At 32.1% G+C, this 25,158-nt stretch overlaps 1 protein-coding gene across 13 annotated transcripts in view; it reads left to right on the top strand.

Annotated features, from left to right (window-relative positions):
• Positions 1 to 25,158, top strand: part of LOC139486839 (protein furry-like) — a 380,646-nt gene that overhangs the window by 261,965 nt on the left and 93,523 nt on the right. For all 13 annotated transcript variants that reach the window (XR_011655645.1, XR_011655644.1, XR_011655643.1 and 10 more), the window contains 2 exons: positions 8,315 to 8,405; positions 11,455 to 11,537. Coding sequence is in view for 10 of the 13 variants with exons in the window: in XM_071271853.1 (XP_071127954.1) it covers positions 8,315 to 8,405; positions 11,455 to 11,537 (174 nt within the window). In the remaining 3 variants the exon portion in view is untranslated. The remainder of the gene's footprint in view (positions 1 to 8,314; positions 8,406 to 11,454; positions 11,538 to 25,158) is intronic.

The following is a 25,158-nucleotide window of genomic DNA, read 5'->3' as shown; positions in this document are numbered from 1 at the left end:
CCCCTAAACAAATATATACTAGTCCAGTGATAATGAACGCCATACTAATTTCCAAATTGTACACAAGAAACTAAAATTAAAATAATACAAGACAAACAAAGGCCAGAGGCTCCTGACTTGGGACAGGCCCAAAAATGCGGCGGGGTTAAACATGTTTGTGAGATCTCAACCCTCCCCTATACCTCTAACCAATGTAGAAAAGTAAACGCATAACAATACGCACATTAAAATTCAGTTCAAGAGAAGTCCGAGTCTGATGTCAGAAGATGTAACCAAAGAAAATAAACAAAATGACAATAATACATAAATAACAACAGACTACTAGCAGTTAACTGACATGCCAGCTCCAGACTTCAATTAAACTGACTGAAAGATTATGATTTCATCATATGAACATCAGGCACAATCCTTCCCGTTAGGGGTTTAGTATCATACCATCATAACATATATGAGAAGAACATAACCCGTGTCATGCCAACAACTGTTCTTAAAATAAATGTGTTTAGTTCCGATGCAAAGACTTTATCAGTGACTCAATATTAATGCCAAAATATGCAATCTTTAATGACTTGACAACAGTATCGTAATTATATCCCTTCTTAATAAGTCTATTCAAAGGTTTTGTAAGTTTCTGAGGTGAATACTGACACCTTTGTGCTTTATAAAGAATATTTCCATAAAAAATTGGATGTGAAATACCTGAACGTATTAGAAGTCTGCATGTTGAGCTATATTTATGAATGATGTCTTTATACCGATGATAAAATTTAGTAAATGTTTTGACTAGTTTGTGATATCGAAAACCCTGGTGTAATAATTTAAATGCATATCAGAATAAAAGTTTAACTATTTTTTTTCCTTAGAACAATTAAAAATTTTGAAAATTTCTTTTTTTTTTCATCTATACTTCTTTAAGTTATTTCCCAAGACAAAATAAATCTGGAATTCCACTGGAATCCCAGCTGGAATTTTGATTGGATTCCAATTGGGATCCCACCTAATTCCACCGGGATAAAATTTCGGGAATCCCAGTGGAAATATACTGGTACTGAGATTTTGATTGGAATATACTGGGATTCCCAGGGAAAAAAAGCAGGATCCCAGCAGGATATACATGCACCAATTCAAATTGCACTGCCACTGGGATTCCTGGGTTATTTATGCAAAAGGATACATGGCAAGTTCTCCTTTCTGTAAATAAATTTGCTGTCTCTACTTCCAACTAGTTTTGCCGAGTAAATTAAGGTAACTGGAATATCTGCATGCAATCTGTTGGCAGCTCCATTTAAAAATGTCATTAAATCCCCTAAAAGTATAAAAAAAAAATCCACAAAGAATCATTTGTTCAATACGTTTTGAAGCAACAAATTCAATAAAAATATTATTGCATGTTTATACATAAGATTGGAAGCTTGTCCAAATAATTATGACGTCTTGGAAGGCTATTTTATTTTTTTTTGCAAATTAATTACCCTCCCCCTTTTTTTATCCACTGAAGATAAATAACTTGCGACTTATTATTTTAAATAAACATACACACAACTAAATTAATTTTTTACATACCAACCAGTTATGTCTGTTATGTGACAACAAGTTTATTCATTGTATATGTTAAAAATAAATATATTTTCAGTGTATGCTTTCAGACTTTCTGATGTTGATTTGCTCAAATAAAAACCATAAAAATCATAGTTCCTCAATAAATTATTTTTATAATCATTATATACACATATGCACATGTTAAATTAAATTATTAATGCACCTGCATTTTCAGAATCTCTTGCAAAATATATAATCTGCTATGTAACAATGTAACATAGATAGAATCAGCATAATCAGATTTTGATGACATTTTTACCAGTACACTAATGTCGAAGTGACGATCTCGCCCCATATTATATCGGCCAGAAGTTGATCTGTCTCTGTAAAGGTATTATAAATAAATTAAGGGTATCGCATAAAAATATTAATTGCTGGTCAGTTTTTACTAAATATAAGAAAAAAATACTTTATTAATAGGCACAGGGTGCATTCAGATAAGTTAGTGGCCGCATTATTTAGGACAGTATTTTCTAGGGTGGAACTGTTCAGTACAATTGAAAAAAATGCACGCGGTCATAATGTTTTTTTTTACATTTAACATACGTGATCATACGTTCAGAAACCAAAGTTTTACAATGTTGGTCATAATCTTACCATTGATGTCGAACGACAACTTATAGAAACACACTTATGTGAACTTGGGGAACATCAGAAACGCCCAAGCTTGCCTGGGAAAACACCTGTTGACATCCCGGGACGCCCTGCCATTTTATTCGCGAAAATTTCAGCATTTTTCTGACTTTTATATAAATTATAATATGTCAAACTGAAAATTAAGTGACCCATTAAGTGATTGGCTTCACCTGACAGCTTTGATGTCATACACATTGTTAATTAACACCAATAACCGGTACTTGATGTTATCAGAGACATATGTGTACACAAACCAAACACTAACATTTTTTCAACTACATGAATTATGGTTCATACGTTTTCCTGTTTCATTTAGACTGGGATCCCAGCTTCAGACAGTTATCCTGATTGGGATCCCAGCTTTAGACAGTTCATTGGGATCCCAGCTTCAGACAGTTACCCTTGATTGGGATCCCAGTGTCCAATATTTATCCTGTTTCATCTAGACTAGAATCCCAGCTTCAGACAGTCATCCTGAATGGGATCCCGACTCCAGATGCTTATCACAACAATTTCACTGGGATTTCATTGGAATCACGATGGATCCCTTTTTCGTTTTCTCTTGGGTTAGCTTTATTTTATTATACTCTAATATAAAAATTAATTAAATCTGTTGTGTGGTAGCAGCACACAAATGTGTGTAATAGGTATACTGTAAATAATTATTGAAAAGTTGAATAAAGAAAAAAAAATGTATGTTAAAAAAAATCAAAGTCACATTGTATATCATGGAATAAGTAAGAAAAGGAATTAAGGCAGTGTAACACAAATCTATCAATGGCATTCAAGTGCTATGAAATAATAATACTTACAGTTTAAAATTACTTAACCATGTGAACATGTTTTGGAAAATGTTTGATTTAAATTATAAAAAAAATGGTCCCCTAAATACTGATATTCAGCTGGAAATAGTCTGTAGGCATTCCCAAGAGAAAATAAATCTGGAATTCCACTTGGGATCCCACCTAATTTCACCGTGATAAAATTTCGGGAATCCTGCAAAAAATCGGGAATCCCGATGTAAATCCTGGTGGAAATATACTGGGATCCTACTGGGATATTGTGGGATTTCAATTGGGATCCCACTGGGATAAAATTTCAGGATTCCCACAAAAGAAGCGAGATCCCGATGTAAATCCCAGTGGAAATATACTGTGATTTTGATTGGAATATACTGGGATTCCCAGGGAAAAAAAGCAGGATCCCAAAAATAAATCCCAGCAGGATATACATTTTGTACATGCACAAATTCAAATTGCACTGCCATGGGATTCCTGGGTTATTTATGCAAAAGGATACATGTCAAGTTCTTCTTTCTGTAAATTAATTTGCTGTCTCTGTACTTCCAACTAGTTTTGCCGAGTAAATTAAGGTAACTGGAATATCTGCATGCAATCTGTTGGCAGCTCCATTTAAAAATATCCTAAAAGTATAAAAAAAAAATCCACAAAGAATCATTTGTTCAATACGTTTTGAAGCAACAAATTCAATAGAAATATTATTGCATGTTTATACATAAGATTGGAAGCTAGTCCAAATAATTATGACGTCTTGGAAGGCTATTTTAATTTTTTTTTGCTTGGTTCTCCATTAATCAGCGTAATCAGATTTTGATGACATTTTTACTAGTATACTTACGTCGAAGTGACGATCTCGCCCCATATTATATCAGCCAGAAGTTGATCTGTCTCCGTAACGGTTATCGGTATTATAAATAAATTAAGGGTATCCCATAAAAATATTAATTGCTGGCCAGTTTTTACTAGTATATAGTTATAAAAAAGAAAGAAATACTTTATTAATCAGCACAGGGTGCATGCAGATAAGTTAGTGGCCGCATTATTTAGGACAGTATTTTCTCTGGTCGAACTGTTCAGTACAATTGAAAAAAAAACATGCGGTCATGATTTTTTTTTTGCATTTTACATATGTGATCATACGTTCAGAAACCAATGTTTTACAATGTTGGTCATTATCTTACCATTGATGCTGAACGACATCTAATAGAAAGGCACTTATGTGAACTTGGGGAACATCAGAAACGCCCAAGCTTGTCTAGCAAAACACCCGTTGACATTTCTGGGACGCCCTGCCATTTTTTTCACGAAAATCTCGGCATTTTTCTGACTTTTATATAAATATCTGTCAAACTGAAAATTAATTGACCCATAAGTGATTAGCTTCATCTGACAGCTTTGGTGTCATACACATTGTTAATTAACACCAATAACCTGTACTTGATGTGATCAGAGACATATGTGTACACAAACAAAACACTTACATATTTTCAACTACATGAATTATGGTTCATATGTTTTCCCGTTTCAACTAGACTGGGATCCCAGCTTCAGATGTTATCCCGATTGGGATCCCAGCTTTAGACAGTTCGGATTGGGATCCCAGCTTCAGACAGTTACCCTGATTGGGATCCCAGTGTTGGATATTTATCCCGTTTCCTCTAGACTGGAATCCCGGCTTCAGACAGTTACCCCGAATGGGATTCCAGATTCAGATATTTATCCCGAATGGGATCCCGACTCCAGATGCTTATCCTGGCTTATCCCGACAAATTTCACCGGGATTTCTTTGGGATCCCGATGGATTTCGTTTTTCGTTTACTCTTGGGTTATGACCTGAGATTTTATTCATGAAAAATCATAGTTCCTCAATAAATTATTTTTATAATCATTATATACACATATGCACATGTTAAATTAAATTATTAATGCACCTGCATTTTCAGAATCTCTTGCAAAATATATAATCTGCTATGTAACAATGTAACATAGATAGAATTGCTTTTGTAATTAACAGAAACGGTTTAAATAGACAGCTAGGTTAAAACATAGATTGAACATTGCCTTCCCATGTTTAACAATATTTATTCATTTTAAAGCAAAGTGTAATCAAAATGAAATAACTTGTGCTTCCCATCAATCCTTGGTCATCTGTTTGATTCAAAATTTCTGAAATAACATCTTTCATTTATTCAAACCATAATGTTTATAGAAGGCATGCATGAAATCATCAGACATTTTAGGAACTGTAAAACAAGAATTTCCAAATTATGAACATATGATCATAAAATCTTTTGGATGAAATCATCAAAGTATCAAAGATTTCATTATAAGAAATTATGTCAAGAATTTGTTCACAAAATAATATTTTATTATATATATATATATGTTCCAGACCATATGAGTATTTGGACCGTACGCGTACGGTCCGCATTGTATACGTATACTAGTACGGTCCGACCATACGCGTACGGTCCAGCTGATCATACGTTTTGGGATCATATGGGTTAAATTTAAACAAACATTTATCAAAATCTTTATTTTTAGTTATACAAATTGTTATTATTACAAAATAGATGGGCGATGATGAAGTGAATAAGCGAACAATTGAAAATGAAATTAAATATTTGCTTAATTGTATATCCGTGAATTCTATTTTGTTACTCTGGCCGAAGGTGACACTTGCTTCTAATAAGAACGTCGTATTTTTTACATTTCATGTTTTGTTAATGCAGGTTCCTTTGCGTATGCATTTCTTTTGTAAAGTTCATAAATATTCTAAAACAATTGTCCTCCCACATTATGTTTACTTCCGATAACTTCAATTTCAATGAGCATACTGAGCTGCAATTAATGAATTACCGGCCTGCAAAATACAGGAGATTAACAGATTAAATAAGCGTGATCTTTTTAAATAGTCAAAATATTAAGTTTTTATGTCAAATGCTGTTGAACTTTTTATAATAATTGGAGATATAAGTCGTGTTGATCTGTTATATACATTTGTATCTAATAAGCTTGACCAACTTCTTAATATCAGTCAGACCGTACGCGTACAATATGCTACACTTTTCCTCAAATCTTGTATAGGTTAAGCTACAAAAATATTTTTTTGTCATGCATCCGATTTCACCTTGAGAGATGCACACGCCTGATGTGACTTATTTGTTTAGCGAAATATTGCGTATTTCTATTTAAAATCTAATAGAACTTTTAATGTATAAATTAGCGTGTTTAAGTTATATTCTTAGATGTTTATATAATTTTAATTCAGTAACTGTATCAGTTTATTTTCACAAACTGATCGATCCACGCTTAAATAGATTGAATGTTGATTGTTGCTATTTTTAGACATTATATATATATATATATATATAAACGAGTCTAAATTGAAAACTATGTTTAAACCTATGATTGCGTTGGATAAAAACCGCAATTTTTATACGTGTGCATGTAAAACAAATTTCGTTGTAGAAGGGTAAAAAAACAGCACAAACAACATTTTCCAAAAGACCAAAAAAGGTGAAAAAGTATATTTAAACAAAACGCATTTGACTAACAGGTCGAACAACTGATGTTCTTTAACCCTGCTGACTGCCATTGGCGATTGCCAAATAAAATTGATCACAAAATGGATCTTAATATAAATTTAATACTAAACAAAAAAAAATTAACTTGTAGCCACGATGTTTTGCCACAAACATACATATATATATATATATATGCATAGATACACTAGACTGCTTCATTTACTGTAAACTGGGAAATTTTTGTGCAGTTTTTATACGCCCGTCAAAATTTTGACGGGACGTATTATGGTATACAAATGTCCGGTGTCCGTCCGTCTGTCTGTCTGTCTGTCTGTCTGTCTGTCTGTCTGTCCGGCATAAACATGTCGCACAGTAACTTGAGAACGACTTATCCAAATTTCATGAAACTTAATACAGTTGTTTCTTATGATGGTCAAATGATCTGTATACTTTTTGGTGAAAATAAGATTTAAACTTTTTGAGTTACGGCACTTTATAACTAAAACAGGGGGGTGTTTTTTTTCACATGTCGCACTGAATCTCAAAAACGATTCTTGATTATGACTTAAAACTTTAAACACTTCTTAGTTATATTAATCTCAATATCTGTATACTTTTTGGTGATGATTCAAAATTTCATTTTTGAGTTATTGAGTATTTTGTAAAAAAGGGGGAGGTTTTTTTTACATGTCACGCCATATCTCAAAAATTATTTATGATTATTGCTTAAAACTTTACACATGTCTTTGTTATATTAATCTCAATATCTGTATACTTTTTGGTGATGATTCAAAATTTCATTTTTGAGTTATTAGTATTTTGTAAAAAAGGGGGAGGTTTTTTTTACATGTTTTGCCGTATCTCAAAGACGATTTATGATTATTGCTTAAAATTTTACACACTTCTTTGTTCTTTTAATCTTAAGATCTGTATACTTTTTGGTGATTATTCAAAATTTTATTTTTGAGTTATTGAGTATTTTGTAAAACATGGGAGGGTTTTTCACATGTCGCGCTGTATCTCAAAAATAAGTTATGATTATTGCTTAAAACTTTACACGCTTCATTGATATATTAATCTAAAGATCTGTATACTTTTTGGTTTTGATTCACAATTTTATTTTGGTAATATTTAGTTTTTGTAAAAAAAAACAGGGTGCGGGGTTTCACATGTCCAGCCGTGACTCTAAAACAATATATGGTTATTGCTTAAAACTTTCTCATAAACTATTAATGATTATTGCATAAGACTTCCACATAAGACGTCGGGCGTATCATGCGCTCATGGCGCAGCTGTTTATTTTTTCGCGATATACAGTCTAGATTCGCACAGTTCTGAATTTGCAATGTGCCATTTTGTGTCCTATATAAATGACTTAGAAACTGTGCAGCAGGTACAATGCGTAATCATTTTAAAACTGATTGACAGGTGTCATTTAAATAAATGTAACGATTGTTGTTTATTTAGCAGTCTTTGTAATATCTACTTGGATTATTTAAGACTATCATGAGATACAGTTATGATATCGACATACTTTCATGTATGGTCTTCATGTTTACGTTCATATTTCTTTGAAATATTTACGGTCGTTTTGTTTTCATGTTTCAACTAATACTGCGAAAATAGTGAATATAAAACTGTGGCGAACATTTCCCTGTTTACAGTAGCTAAATACCGGGTAGTTAAGATATGAACTATGAGATGTAGAATTTGAATTCAGAATATATCCTCTGATTAACTATGATTTTTCAGGTAATATTTAGCCAGTCAAGTGATACTTTGGACCATCAACAGAGTGTTGTGTCTAGTGGCGAAGAAACATCACTACCAGATAATGGATCAAGTAGGTTTTGTCATTTAATTACACCTCATAAAAGAATGACAGATTTTAATTTGTTGGTAGCCAGTGTATTTTTCGCATATTCTAACATTTTGAGCTAACTTTTACAAAAATCTTCTCCTCTGAAACTACTTGGCCAAATTTATTCATACTTGGCCACAATCATCATTGGGGTATCTAGTTAGAAAAATGTGTCCAGTGACCCGGCCAACCAACCAAGATGGCCACAATGGTTTAAAATAAAACATAGGGGTAAAATGTAGATTTTGGCTTATATCTCTATAATCACAGTATTTGGAGCAAATCTGACATGGGGTAAAATTGTTAATCAGGCTAAGATCTTAATCTGCCCTGAAATTTTCAGATGGATGGGACAACCCCGAAATTTTGCCGTTTTTGGTTATTATCTTCAATATTATTATAGATAGAAATAAACTGTTAACAGCAATAATGTTCAACAAAGAAATATCTACAAAAAAGTCAAAAAGCCAAAATGGTCAGTTGACCCCTTAACAAGTTATTGCCCTTTATAGTCAATTTTTCGTAAATTTTTGTAATGTTTTACAAAAATTTTCTCCTCTGAAACTACTAAGACAAATTTAACCAAACTTGTCCACAATCATTAGGGTTTCAAGTTTAAAAGATGTGTCCAATGATTCAGCTTGCAAACCAAGATGGCTGACATGGCTAAATGATTACCGATACTTTAAATTTTATAATTTCAAAGTTTCAGGCAGAATGAAACAGACACATTGAATAATCTAAAATTTGTACAAAGGCTAAAATGCAGTTTTTGGCTAAAATCTCAGAAACCAAAGCATTTAGAGCAAACTCTGACAGGAAAAATTTGCCCTGAAATTTTCAGACCTATCAGCGAACCTGTTGTGGGGTTGCTGCCTCTGAATTGGTAATTTTTAGAAAACTTTTGCAGCTTTTTATACGACCGCAAAATTATTGCAGTTGTATATTGGTATCACATTGTTGTCATCGTCCGAAGACGGATGGTTTACGGATAATAACTTGAGTATAAGTAAATAAAAAACAATAAAATTTTAACACAATGTTCATAATCACGAAGCTTTGGATTGATTTTGGGGGTTATGGTCCCTTAGGTGTAGTAATTAGGGGCCCAAAGGGGCCCAAAAAAGCATTTATCTAGTATCAGGACAATAACTTGTGTAAAGTATTTCAATTGTTCTGAAATTGTTCCACAATGTTTAATATCATAAGTAGAAAGTTAGGATATATTTAAAGGGTTATGGGGCAAACAGTCTAGAAATAAAGGGCAAAAAGGGACCACATTCACGCATTTTAATACGATCGCAAAAATTGAAAAATTTTTTGGTCGTATATTGGTATCATGTTGGCGTTGTCGTCGTCTATTGTCGTTGTCGTCGTCCGAAGACATTTGGTTTTCGTACTCTAACTTTAGTAAAAGTAAATAGAAATCTAAGAAATTTAAAAACAAGGTTCTTGACCATAAAAGGAAGGTTGGGATTGATTTTGGGTGTTTTGGTCCCAACAGTTTAGGAATTAGGGGCCAAAAAGGGCCCAAATAAGCATTTGTCTTGGTTTTCGCACAATAACTTTAGTATAAGTAAACAGAAATATATGAAATTTTAACATAAGGTCTATGACCACAAAAGGAAGGTTGGGATTGATTTGGTGAGTTTTAGTCCCAACAGTTTAGGAATTAGGGGCAAAAAAACAGGTCCCAAATAAGCATTTTTCTTGGTTTTTGCACAATAACTTTAGTATTAGTTTATAGAAATCTATGAAATTTTAACACAAGGTTTATGACCACAAAAGGAAGGTTTGGATTGATTTTGGGAGTTTTGGTCGCAACTAATTAGGGGTCAAAAGGGTCCAAAATTAAACTTTGTTTGATTTCATAAAAAAATGAACTATTGGGGTTCCTTGATATGCCAAATCTAACTGTGTATTCAGATTCTTAATTTTTGGTCCTGTTTTCAAATTGGTCTACGTTAAGGTCCAAAGGGTCCAAAATTAAACTTGGCTTGATTTTAACAAAAATTGAATTCTTGGGGTTCTTTGATATGCTGAATCTAAACATGTACTCAGATTTTTTATTATGGGCCCAGTTTTCAAATTGGTCCAAATCGGGGTCCAACATTATGCCCAGCGAAGCATCTGGTTGTAAAAATAAGGAGATGTATTCATTCATCATATTTCTGCTGGAATCTTTGTCAATAAACAATACCATAAGATATATTGCTGGAACAAATGTTATATACTGTTTATATTCAATAAGAAACAAATTCAGTAATATGTTTAAAAGGAAAAAACGTTACAGAATATTTCTTTTATTTAGATCTGATATTTGATGACATATTGCCAATGAGACAAGTATCTACCAGATACAAAAGATGTAGATAACAGGCTATTATTTGAACTTGGAATTATTTTTAATTATAGAATTTGCATAATTTCTTGTGTTTAAATTTTTTAATAAATTCCATGTTTATTTGGTGTTATGATGTTTTGAGTGGTTCATAACACTTTCCATACAATGTATTTTGGTTAGATAGTGTTGTGCGCGGCACAGTACATTCTAGTGAAAATATACTATTTTCTTTGTAATAGAAAGTGTTTTGCGCAGCACAGAACATTATAGTACAAAATAAACATGGAATTCATTTAGAATTTCAATACAAGAATTTAATATTTTCTTTGTAATAGAAAGTGTTGTGCGCAGCACATAACATTATAGTACAAAATAAACATGGAATTCATTAAGAATTTCAATACAAGAATTTAAGCAAATTCCATAATTAAAAATAATTCCAAGTTCAAATAATAGCCTGTTAGATGTAATTATAGACATACTTACGCTTTCATGGTACACAGACTTAATACAAGCAGTCATTACAGAGGTGTTGTGTGACAGTGGTTAACAAAGTTTTACATTCCTGATATTAAGGCTATTTTCAACTTATTTGTTTTACTGGTACCAAAGGATTTAGTTAGTGCATCAATGTCAGGCCTGTTGTGTCATAAAGTGTGAACATTTAGATACTTTTTATAATTGCAGGTGACAATGACCCAAATGTCAATGATATTAATCTGACAATCAAAGGTTTTGATTTCCTGGACAATGAGCTCAATGATTCAGAGGTTTGAATTTTATCTCTTATTCTTTATTTGAAAACTGTAGAACACATTTTACTCTTTCTATGCTGAATTCTTTTTTCAGAAAATGTCTAATTCTAGTTCATTTGCAAAAATATTCAAATTATATGCAAATGAGGTAAACCCTGCTTCAGATGCATATTGATGTCAATAAAACTTAGATAGGAGATGATCACAGGAGAGGATTGGTGGGGTAAGGATGGTGGGTCAAAAGGGTTTGATGCTGCAAGAAAAATGATTAAATTTGAAAAGAACAACAAATTTGATGTTTGGCTCTATTTCTTGACCTGGAAGATCAGGAACCGTGATAGATGTATATCATGGTAGTCTCCATGTAGAGAAGACAAAGTGAACACATATTGACCCCATAAGTGCTGAGTTTGGTATTCAAAAGAATAATTCCCAATTCCTCTCCATCATCCGTTTTGTTTATCAAATTGACAGGAAGTGTTTGAATATAACAGATAATAAATGTGCTCGTTTAATTTAGCATGAAATCCATTTGCATTTTATGATTACAAAAAAAAATTGCTGAAGACAATTTTAACGCAAACGTATGACTTAGTAAATAATTAGCACATGCTTACCTGTTAACTGACCTGTATTCTGGGGGTGTTACCCGAGATTTTCACAATTCTGAGGGATCACCTGGGACAACCAAGAACTCTAAAGAATGACCGGTTTTCACCTGGATTTCTTAGCCCCCGATAGATTTCATAAGTGATTTTCTGTTGAAATACCGGCAAATTCGTAATTCTTCCATGAACAGGAAGTTCAGCTAGCTGTGTAAACTGTCAAATTTAGTGACCCATGAAGTGCATGGCTTCAATTGACAGCTTTGGTGTCAAACACACTGTTAATAAACACCAATTACCTTAGGTTAAGTTGTAAATGATTTGTGTATTTCACTGTTGGTTTACAACACTGGAGTTACTTCCCCTTTTTTGTCACCATTCAAATTTATTCCTTATATTTAAGTTTTTTTGGGTAAAAAAGATTAAATCTATAACAAATTGAATTCAGATACATATTGAAATGTCACATTTCATTATTTTTATATGATCGCAAAAATTGAAAATTTTTTGGTTGTATATTGGTATAACGTTTGCTTCGTCTGTAGTCTTCGCCATTGGCGGCGTCGGAGGACTTTTGGCTTTCACAGTATAACTTTAGTATAAGTAAACACTAGGTTTATGACCATAAAAGGAAGGTTGGGATTGATTTTGGAAGTTTTGGGTCCCAACAGTTTAGGAATTAGGGGCCAAAAAGGGCCCAAATAAGCATTATTCTTGGTTTTCGCACAATAACTTTAGTATAAGTAAATAGAAATCAATGAAATTTTGACACAAAGTTTATGACCATTGAAGGAAGGTTGGGATTGATTTTGGGAGTTTTGGTCCGAACAGTTTAGGAATAAGGGGCCCAAAGGGTCCAAAATTAAACTTTGTTTGATTTCATCAAAAATAGAATAATTGGGGTTCTTTGATATGTAGAATCTAATTGGTCTACATTACGTGATTAAACTACACTATAGATTTTTTAAAAATTTTACATGTAGATTCTGCTTGCAAAAATAAATCCGAAAATAAAATAAAAAAAGGGGGTTACAATTTTCGTTTTTGAGATACGAGCTGTTGAAGTTAACAGCATCATACACCAAAATTTCAAAGGATATATAGGGAAAATCGTGAAATTCGGCAGGAATTGTTACATTTCAAAGATTTTCTATAATATTAGACAATTGATTTCTTTTTAAATTATAAGACGATTCTAAAATGTCCGAGGAATGGATTGGTGCAAAGAAAGTCCTTAGCAACCATGCTACTTTTCAAGCTATACTCTGTTAAAGTTTAATCTTGAGTGTAAAAAAAACAAAAAACAACGACAACGTTATTGACCATGTCGCAACAGTTATGACGCTTCATATAGTTCTATACTTGTATGAAATATATACCGTTTTGTTGAGAGTTCGTGTTGCTTGGTCTTTAGTTCTTTATGTTACGTTTTGTGTACTATTGTATTGTATTTGTCTATTATATTCGGGTGCGTGCGGAGATCGCCAAGCTAGAAAACGGTTGACATTTTCTTCATTATGAACTAGAACTATTTTCTACCTTGGTGCCTTATTTTTGTTAAATTCTAAACACTGCGAGGTGTTTTCAAAATCTTTGTTCCCATAAAGCTTAATTTCATCAAGGTCTCTTCTCAGAATATCAGCCATCTGTCTGGCACAGGATAACAAATCAATATTTAAGTAAATTTAAGTTGTGTGGTAATTCTTATTACATTTGGGTAAATTAATCTTATCTTTGTGCCGCATAAGCATCTCTATAAATCAACACATCCCTGAGCCACGACATTATATATTTTATGCATTGCATGCACTCTTTTTTTTACAATCCAGACCGGCTAGTAACCGTTGTATAACTTTACACGTCTGAAGATGAATATTTGCGTGAAACATTTTTGTATGATTTTTATTTCTGGAAATCAATCTGAAATCTGCAAAAGTCCTTTTCCGAAAGTCAGGCTGGACCTTTACTTTTATGTGCATTCGGGATTTACACAAATTGTAACCCGAATAATTCAGTCGTATTATTCAGCTAATGTACGAATGCTACATTTCTCGTGTGGGAGAAAATCTGACATGGAAAGAGCTTGAATTATTCGAGTTACTCAAATTGAAACTCAGGAATATATTTCTAGCTGTTCTAAAATTCGTGGAAACAAATGATTGTTTTTCAGCATTACGGTATTGAATCAATATGAGTCAGAGATACCAATTATTTCTTTTATCAAACTCGAATACCAGTCAGTTTATAGGACTTTGAATTAGGGGTGGCAATCCATTCATTTTATTCAATCAATTGGGGGGGGGGGGGTCAACATTGATAGTCAAAAAGCCTTGAAATATTCGATAAAAAACGTTGAATGTAAATTATATGAACTCCAAAGTCTCATATTATAAGACTAGTAAACCACAGGCTTCTCAATTCTTGTATGATCATGAACTAGGTGAAAACCTAGAGCTGACCGAGTGCAAGATCCTCATAAATAATCATCGAGGTCATTGCAGTAAAATTTAAAAAAAATTCCAAATGTTATAGTCTGAATACATTTCACCTCTCATTCCACTAAATACTAAATTGCAGTTACAGGTATCTCAAAACTTCCCTGACCTCTTTTCTTTAACCATTATAGAGGGAGGAGGGAAGGAGGGATCCAGATCCTTTCAATTTCAATATGGTTCTAAATTTAGATTTAGTTTTCCAAATTGCGGACGGAATAGAAGACACCTGTTTATTTTCTGCACATGTAGAAAAAGTTGAAAACTAGGAGTTGAATGACACACTTTTTACTAATTTTAAGATAAATGTTAGAGCGAGACAACTTTCAAGTTACTGAGTAATTTTTGGGGCATAATTTGTTTATTTTTTGTTTGTTTCCGTCTTTGTTCTTCTGACTGGTAAGTTTTGCACTAGTGGTCAAATTATTCTCTTGGTATCGTCTGATATCTTATATGAATATAAATCATGTCCTTAAATTTTCAATTGCACAAAATACGAACATTTCAACGTCTTTTTAATTAAACAATTAAATTCACACATCTTTCATTAATTATTTGTAACCTATTATAAAACGTTGAGTACTGTGTTTTTCGTTCAAAAGACTACGGCTTTTTAAAACGATATTGTTGGGTCAATTCAGTTTTCATTTTAATTAATTTGATATCAATAGAAGAAAAATTGTTACATGTTTATTTGTTTATAATTTTGTTGTGAGGCGTTTTTTCTTTCTGTTGATATCATAAACACGAAATGCCTTCTCCTACGCTTCTAAAAAAAACCAAAAAACAGTGTTTTTAAGTCAGGCTACAAACAGAACAACGTACAGAATGCTGTGATTTCTAATTTGAGCTATTTAGATAATTTCTATGAGGTTTAAGACAGCACAGGCGTGCTTGTTGGATTCATTATAGACCGCAGAAAGTAGTTTCTCTTTCGTGTGTCCTTTCTTGGTGTAAGGGAGATAACTTGCGTAACTAATGACTAATGTTTTTAATCCCGTATTCCGCTAGAGGCGTGCAATTTTAGATTTTTGTTAAAATCAAACTTAGTTTAATTTTGGACCCTTTGGACCTTTAGGCGAAGTGTACGCAATTACGTACACTTTGCCTTAAGGTGCAAAGGGTCCAAAATTAAACTAAGTTTGATTTTAACAAAAATTGAATTCTTGGGGTTCTTTGATATGCTGAATCTAAACATGTTCTTAGATTTTTGATTATTGGCCCAGTTTACAAGTTGGTCCAAAATGGGGTCCAAAATTAAACTTTGTTTGATTTCAACAAAAATTGATTTCTTTGGGTTTTTTGATATCATATGCTGATTCTAAACATGTACTTAGATTTTTTATTATGGGCCCAGTTTTCAAGTTGGTCCAAATCGTGGTCCAAAATTAAACTTTGTTTGATTTCAACAAAATTTGAATCCTTGGGGTTCTTTGATATGCTGAATCTAAATATGTACTTAGATTTTTTATTATAGGCCCAGTTTTCAAGTTTGTCCAAATCGTGGTCCAAAATTAAACTTTGTTTGATATCAACAAAAATTGATTTCTTTGGGTTTTTTGATATGCTGAATCTAAACCTGTATTTAGATATTTGATTATAGGCCAAGTTGTCAAGTTGGTCCAAATTGCGGTCCAAAATTAAACTTTGTTTGATTTCAACAAAAATTGTATATATGGAGTTCTTTGATATATGCTTAATCTAACCATGTATTTAGATTTTTGATGTTTGGGCCTGGTTATCAGATTGGTTCTTATTCAGGTCTAAATAGTCCAAAATTGAACTTTATTTGATTTCATCACAAATCGAATTTTTTTTTTAGATTTTGGATATTGGACCATAATAAGTAATGTCCAATTTAAAATTTAAAGTTTTTAAGTTTAAGTTCTTAGACCACATTCATTATGTCTCAGAAACCTGTGTTGTGTCAACTATTTAATCACAATCCAAATTCAGAGCTGTATCAAGCTTGAACGTTGTGTCCATACTTGCCCCAATGTTCAGGGTTCGAACTCTGTGGTCGTACAAAGCTGCGCCATGTGGAGCATCTGGTTCTACCTTAATACAATAATAAATTAAATAATTGAACATTATTTTTTTTCATCTATACTTCCTTAAACTGTTTAACTTTATTTTATTATACTCTAATTTTATTGATGTGAAGTAATAATCAGACATGTAAGGGCTGTATAGTTAGAGAAATACCTCCATTTGTAGAATATAAACTGAGAAATGATGTTTTAGGGCGAAGATGATATTATGCATGTAATGATAATCTAATGTAGTACATTGTATGAAATGTTATTAATATCAATAAGAAAAGAAATTAAGACAGTGTTTCACAAATTTGTCAAAAGCTTAGAGCAATGAAATAATAACTAATAAAATTTTTAATTACTTAACCATGTGAACATGTTTTGGAAGCTGTGATTTAAATGGAAAAATGTTCCATTAAGGTCATATCCAATACAGTTTCTAGATAAAATGTCATTTTTATAATTTTGTAATATGTTGTAGGCCTTGGCGCTTTAAAAAATAAAACACAAAATAAAACATAGGTCACCGTGCTTGTTTTTCGAGAAAATTGAGGCTGAAAATTGGGGATTTGTGCAATTTTGTAAAGCAATTAGGCAATGTTATAAATTTTTTGGAGCAGATATTTTTCGTCGTAAATTATTAAGATCGGGTTCAATCTGAAGCTGTGATAAGTGACAAAAAGGAAAAAAATAAATCACTACACGAATAACTATACAATTATTTCTGTTCAAAAAGAAAATTTGCCCTAAATCCCATTTAATAGTTTAGGACAAATAGCTTACAATTTAGGACATGACTGGCAATTATGACTGTTTTCTCATACCATATTTATTGTTCAGAAAATTTTTAAATTATTTGTAAATTATTTGTAAATTAACTTTCTAAATGAGTAAGTTTGGTAAAGGCCATAATTGACCCTGATGATAAAATTCAATGTTACTTGAAAATAATTGTTTAATGTTGACTAAAAGACATGTGAGAAAGTTAAAAATAACTTTTTGTGTCAAATTTTTCTTCTAAAGGGTTGATTTTTGCATCCCAACTAGGTCAAGAGAAGAGCTTTTGACAAAATTTTAACCAAATTTAGTACTAGGAAACATAGAGCGCAGACGTCGATAAACTAAATATTCAAATGAGATATGTAAAATGTATTTACAAACAATATTTTAAAAGATCTTTTTGGTTGAAGTATATGCTCTATGTTTCCTGTCCAATAATCAAAGGAAATTTATTAATTTTTCCTGTAAAATAAAAAAGTTCTATTTGTGATGTCATGAATGAAACACAGGAACGTAAAATTTCAACAAAAAGGCTTATTTCCTATCTAGTCACTGTCTAAGCTATAATTCATTGTAAAAGAAGGTCGAAAGATACAAGAGATAGTGAAACTCATAGATCAAAAATAAACTAACAAAACCATGGCATAAAATGAAAAAGACAAACAGACAAATAATAGTACACAAGACACAACATAGAAAACTAAAATCTAAGCAATTCTGCATAATTATTTTTCTGTTTCCTAATAATGGTTTTGTACCCTAACTTTCTAATGTTTTTCACTGAAAACACACCATTGAGGGTTTTTTGCGAAATTTGCTGAGTAACGCCAGCATGTCATGTTATAATGTTTAGTTTAAACACATTTATTTATAGTGGATTGGGAAACAAGTTATTACAACTTATATTAATCCCTGTCAACTTTGCGGGTGTGAGTGCTGCCTAGCTTGTAGTGGCATTAGCCTGTTCTTTATCGAAATCTACAAGGGTGTCTTATTGCTTTCTCTTAACACGGATTTATCTCCCCCTTCTGATGGACTATCATACGGATCAGCCATTTATCTCCCCCTTCCGATGGACTATCATAGTTTCTCAAGACCATACTCGCAAATGGTGTCAAGTAAGAGCTATAATGAAAGGCACGATGAATCAGCCCCTAACACCAATTCACATAAATTTAGTTCTATTATCAGACTAAAAATTATAAGTAATTTGCTCTTAAGTATATGAAAAATAATATAGAGCTCTTGGGTTCTTCATGTGTCTGTTTGATATTGAAAAAGCCTTATTAAAAATACACTTATGTATTCCTCATCATCATGTTTGTCTTTTTTATGTGAAATGCTGTTATACAGATTAGGGGTTTGACGTGACCTCTTACAGATGAGAGGTTTGACATGATGTCATACAGATTATTGGTTTGACATGACATAATACAAATGAGGGGTTTGACTTGACGTCTTACAGAGTATGGGTTTGATAAAGCCTTTGTAACAGGGACTGAAATTGATGACGTTACCGCATACCAATTAAAGGTGTGATGAAACCTTTTCAACCAATACTGATTTGATATCGATATCATCAGGGATAGCTAATGCAGCACTATTGCCTTTGACTGTATTACACAAGCAATTTATCTTTATTTACTTCTTAGTATACAGTGATCTGGAAGGAGTTTTTCTCAATGGGCCCAGGGCCCCCAAAAAATTAATTCAATGGGCCATTTAAAAAAATGATGGGCCATGTTGTCAAATGAGTGGGCCATTTGAATTGACTAGAGTAAAAAAAAGTGTATATTTCAGCAAAGAGGTGGTGGTACTTACCTTTATGATACTAATTAATATCTTGGATATTGTTCTTGTGATTTTATTAATTTTAATTTCAATGAATATACAATAACTTCTTCCAAACCGGACAATATTTAGAATTACCTTTGTTTACAATGTTAAAACTGGTACTGTTGCCTTGTTCATGTTATTTTTACATTAAATTTGAGTCTTCGTCACTTCCATACTTATTGCAGACGTTCTGTATTAAAGGATGTTTCTGGCATTTCCTATGCACTTCTTGTATTATTATTACTTCATCCCAATGACAAGAATAACAGTAGAGAGTATCATTAATTGATAGAACAAAACAACAATTCGCTGAAGGCATGTTTACAAAATATCAAAACGAGCCAAAGACCAAAGAAAAATGACAAGGACAGTTAAGCGCCTTATATGGAGACAAATACTATTTTTATATTCATAAAAGGCTTTGGTTTTTATACAACTGCAAAAATTGAAAAAATTTTGGTCATATTATTGGTATTACATTGGCGTGGTTGTTGTTGTCCCAAGACATTTGGTTTTCGCACTCTAACTTGAGTAAAAGTAAATAGAAATCTATGAAATTTAAACACAAGGTTTATGACCATAAAAGAAAGGTTGGGATTGATTTTGGGTGTTTTGGTCCCAACAGTGTAGGAATTAGGGGCCAAAAAGGGCCCAAATAAGCATTTTCTTAGTTTTCCCACTAACACTTCAGAATAAGTAAACAGAAATCTATGAAATTTTAACATAATGTCTATGACTACAAAAGAAAGATTGGGATTGATTTTGGGAGTTTTAGTTCCAACAGTTTAGGAATTAAGGGCAAAAAACAGGTCACAAAGAAGCATTTTTCTTGGTTTTTGCACAATAACTTTAGTATTAGTTTATAGAAATCTATGAAATTTCAACACAAGGTTTATGACCACAAAAGGAAGGTTTGGATTAATTTCAGGAGTTTTGGTCCCAACGAATTTTGGGGCAAAAGGGTCCAAAAATTAAACTATTTTTTTGTTTGATTTCATCAAAAATATATTATTGGGGTTCTTTGATATGCCAAATCTAACCGTGTATTCAGATTCTTAATTTTTATACGACCGCAAAATTTGAAAATTTTTTCGTTGTATATTGCTATCACGTTTGTGTCGTCGTCTGCGTCGTCGTCCGAATACTTTTAGTTTTCGCACTCTAACTTTAGTAAAAGTGAATGGAAATCTATGAAATTTTAACACAAGGTTTATGACCACAAAAGGAAGGTTGGTATTGATTTTGGGAGTTTTGGTCCCAACATTTTAGGAATTAGGGGCCAAAAAGGGCCCAAATAAGCATTTTCTTGGTTTTCGCACTATAACTTTAGTTTAAGTTAATAGAAATCTATGAAATTTTGACACAAGGTTTATGATCACAAAAGAACGGTTAAGATTGATTTTGGGAGTTTTGGTTTCAACAGTTTAGGAATTAGGGGCCAAAAAAGGGCCCAAATAAGCATTATTCTTGGTTTTCGCACAATTACTTTAGTTTAAGTAAATAGAAATCAATGAAATTTAAACACAATGTTAATGACTACAAAAGGAAGGTTGGTATTGATTTTGGGAGTTTAGATCCCAACAGTTTAGGAATTAGGGGCCAAAAAGGGACCCAATAAGCATTTTTCTTGGTTTTCGCACCATAACGTTAGTATAAGTAAATAGAAATCTATGAAATTTAAACACAAGGTTTATGACCATAAAAGGAAGGTTGGTATTGATTTTGGGAGTTTTGGTCCCAACATAATAAGAGGCCCAAAGGGTCCAAAATTAAACTTTGTTTGATTTCATCAAAATTGAATAATTGGGGTTCTTTGATATGCCGAATCTAACTGTCATGACTGTGTATGTAGATTCTTAACTTTTGGTCCCGTTTTCAAATTGGTCTACATTAAGGTCCAAAGTGTCCAAAATTAAACTTAGTTTGATTTTGACAAAAAATGAATCAGTTAGGTTCTTTGAATGCTGAATCTAAAAATGTACTTAGATTCTTGATTATTGGCCCAGTTTTCAAGTTGGTCCAAATCGGGGTCCAAAATTAAACTTTGTTTGATTTCATCAAAAATTGAATAAATGGGGTTCTTTGATATACCAAATCTAACTGTGTATGTAGATTCTTCATTTTTGGTCCTGTTTTCAAATTGGTCTACACTAAAGTCCAAAGGGTCCAAAATTAAACTTAGTCTGATTTTAACAAAAATTGAAATCTTGGGGTTCTTTGATATGCTGAATCCAAAAATGTACTTAGATTTTTTATTATGGGCCCAGTTTTCAAGTTGGTCCAAATCAGGATCTAAAATTATTATATTAAGTATTGTGCAATAGCAAGTCTTTTCAATTGCACAGTATTGCGCAATGGCTAGAAATATCTAATTGCACAATATTGTGAAATAGCAAAATTTTTTTTAATTAGAGTTATCTTTCTTTGTCCAGAATAGTAAGCAAGAAATATCTAATTGCAAAATATTGTGCAATAGCAAGATTTTTTTTTAATTGGAGTTATCTTTCTTTGTCCAGAATCAACTTAAATCTTTGTTATACACAATATACAATGTATATTCACTTTTTACTACCAACTGATAAATTAAAATAATCTTTACCATTCAATGATAACAAGCAGTTTTTTTACATCTTAATATTTTATGATGTATTTAAATGAGTAGTTATTGTTGCAAACTCCATTAGAAATTTTAATTGAGATTAGTTTTGGAATAAGGGAAAAGGGGATGTGATTGAAAAAATTGGGTTCAATTTTTCTCATTTGAAATTTCATAAATAAAAAAGAAAATTTCTTCAAACATTTTTTTGAGAGGATTAATATTCAACAGCATAGTGAATTGCTCTAAGAGAAAACAAAAATTTTAAGTTCATTAGAACACATTCATTCTGTGTCAGAAACCTATGCTGTGTCAACTATTTAATCACAATCCAAATTTAGAGCTGAATCCAGCTTGAATGTTGTGTCCATACTTGCCCAAACCGTTCAGGGTTCAACCTCTGCGGTCGTATAAAGCTACTCCCTGCGGAGCATCTGGTTGGTCCTGTTTTCCAATTGGTCTACATTAAGGTCCAAAGGGTCCAAAATTAAACTTAGCTTGATTTTAACAAAAATTGAATTCTTGAAGTTCTTTGATATGTTGAATCTAAACATGTACTTAGATTTTTATACGACCACAAAAATTTTAATTTTTCGTCGTATATTGCTATCACTCTAACTTTAGTTTAAGTAAATAGAAATCTATGAATTTAAACACAAGGTTAATGACCATAAAAGAAAGGTTGGGATTGATTTTGGGTGTTTTGGTCCCAACAGTGTAGGAATTAGGGGCCAAAAAGGGCCCAAATAAGCATTTTCTTAGTTTTCCCACTAACACTTCAGAATAAGTAAACAGAAATCTATGAAATTTTAACATAATGTCTATGACTACAAAAGAAAGATTGGGATTGATTTTGGGAGTTTTAGTTCCAACAGTTTAGGAATTAAGGGCAAAAAACAGGTCCCAAAGAAGCATTTTTCTTGGTTTTTGCACAATAACTTTAGTATTAGTTTATAGAAATCTATGAAATTTCAACACAAGGTTTATGACCACAAAAGGAAGGTTTGGATTAATTTCAGGAGTTTTGGTCCCAACGAATTATGAGCCAAAAGGGTCCAAAATTAAACTTTTTTTTTGTCTGATTTCATCAAAATTTAATTATTGGGGTTCTTTAATATGCCAAATCTAACCGTGTATTCAGATTCTTAATTTTTGGTCCTGTTTTCCAATTGGTCTACATTAAGGTCCAAAGGGTCCAAAATTAAACTTAGCTTGATTTTAACAAAAATTGAATTCTTGAGGTTCTTTGATATGTTGAATCTAAACATGTACTTAGATTTTTATACAACCACAAAAATTTTAATTTTTCGTCGTATATTGCTATCACTCTAACTTTAGTTTAAGTAAATAGAAATCTATGAAATTTAAACACAAGGTTAATGACCACTTAAGGAAGGTTGGGTTTGATTTTTGGAGTTTTGGTCCCAACAGTTTAGGAATAAGGGGCCCAAAGGGTCCAAAATTGAATAATTGGGGTTCTTTGACATGGCGAATCTAACTGTATGTAGATTCTTAATTTTTATACGCCCGTCGTCTTTCAGACGGGACGTATTATGGTATACCGTTGTCTGTCCGTCCGTCCGTCGTCCACACTTCGGACAATAACTCAAAAACACTTTCACCAATTTCCATGAAACTTAAGTGAATTGTTTATATCTATTGACGTAAGCTCCCTTTCATTTTTTTTTTATTTCAGATTTTAAGTTTTGGATTTATGGGGCTTTATTCATAAAAAAGGGGGGATTTTCAACACTTCGGACAATAACTCAAAAAGGCTTTCACCAACGTCCATGAAACTTTGGTGAATTGTTTATATTTATTGATGTAAGCTCCCTTTCAATTTTTATAAATTTCAGATTTTAAGTTTTGGATTTATGGGGCTTTATTCATAAAAAAGGGGGATTTTCAACACTTCGGACAATAACTCAAAAAGGCTTTCACCAATGTCCATGAAACTTTGGTGAATTTTTTATATCTATTGATGTAAGCTCCCTTTCAATTTTTATAAATTTCAGATTTTAAGTTTTGGATTTATGGGGCTTTATTCATAAAAAAAGAGGGATTTTCAACACTTCGGACAATAACTCAAAAAGGCTTTACCAATGTCCATGAAACTTTGGTGAATTGTTTATATCTATTGATGTAAGCTCCCTTTCAATTTTTATAAATTTCAGATTTTAAGTTTTGGATTTATGGGGCTTTATTCATAAAAAAAAGGGGGATTTTCAACACTTCGGACAATAATTCAAAAAGGCTTTCACCAATGTCCATGAAACTTTGGTGAATTGTTTATATCTATTGATGTAAGCTCCCTTTCAATTTTTATTATTTCAGATTTTACATTTCTGTGTTATGAATTTCCATTTTCATAAATTTTAGATTTGACGTTTTCTTAATTAATGAATTTTTATACTTAAAAAAGGGGGATTTTATGAAACTTTGGTGAATATATTAATGTAACATCCCTTTTGATTTGTATATATTTCTAGTTGATCATATGAATTCATTTAAAGCATAAAAGACAAGTTAAAAGAGCAACGGGCGTATCATGCGTTAAAGCGCAGCCCTTTATTGGTCCTGTTTTCAAATTGGTCTACATTAAGGTCCAAAGGGTCCAAAATTAAACTTAGTTTGATTTTGACAAAAATCGAATCCTTGGGGTTCTTTGATATGCTGAATTTAAAAATGTACTTAGATTTTTTATTATTGGCCCAATTTTCAAGTTGGTCCAAATCGGGTCCAAATTAAACTTTGTTTGATTTCATCAAAAATTGAATAATTGGGGTTCTTTGATATGCCAAATCTTACTGTGTATGTAGATTCTTAATTTTTAGTCTCGTTTTCAAATTGGTCTACATTAAAGTCCAAAGGGTTCAAAATTAAACTAAGTTTGATTTTAACAAAAATTTAATTCTGGAGCTTTTTTGATATGCTGAATCTAAACATGTACTTAGATTTTTGATTATGGGCCCAGTTTTCAAGTCGGTTCAAATCAGGATCCAAAATTATTAGCTCACCTTTCCAAAAGGAAATGTGAGCTTTTGCCATCACTTGTCGTCCGTCGTCGTCTGTCCGTTGTAAACTATTTCAAAGATCTTCTCCTCTGAAACTACTGAACCAATTCAAACCAAACTTCATCTGATTGATTCCTAGGGTATCTAGAATAAAGTTTGTGTTTTAATTCCCATTTCTTCAAAAAACATGGCCGCCATGGCTAAAAATAGAACATAGGGGTAAAATGCAGTTTTTAGCTTATAACTCAAAAACCAAAGCATTTAGAGCAAATCTGAT

This window comes from Mytilus edulis, chromosome 8, assembly GCF_963676685.1.
Source record: "Mytilus edulis chromosome 8, xbMytEdul2.2, whole genome shotgun sequence".
Taxonomy (NCBI): Eukaryota; Metazoa; Mollusca; class Bivalvia; order Mytilida; family Mytilidae; genus Mytilus; species Mytilus edulis.
Note: the sequence above shows the minus strand (reverse complement) of the source record. Positions and strands in the feature narration are given on the sequence as shown.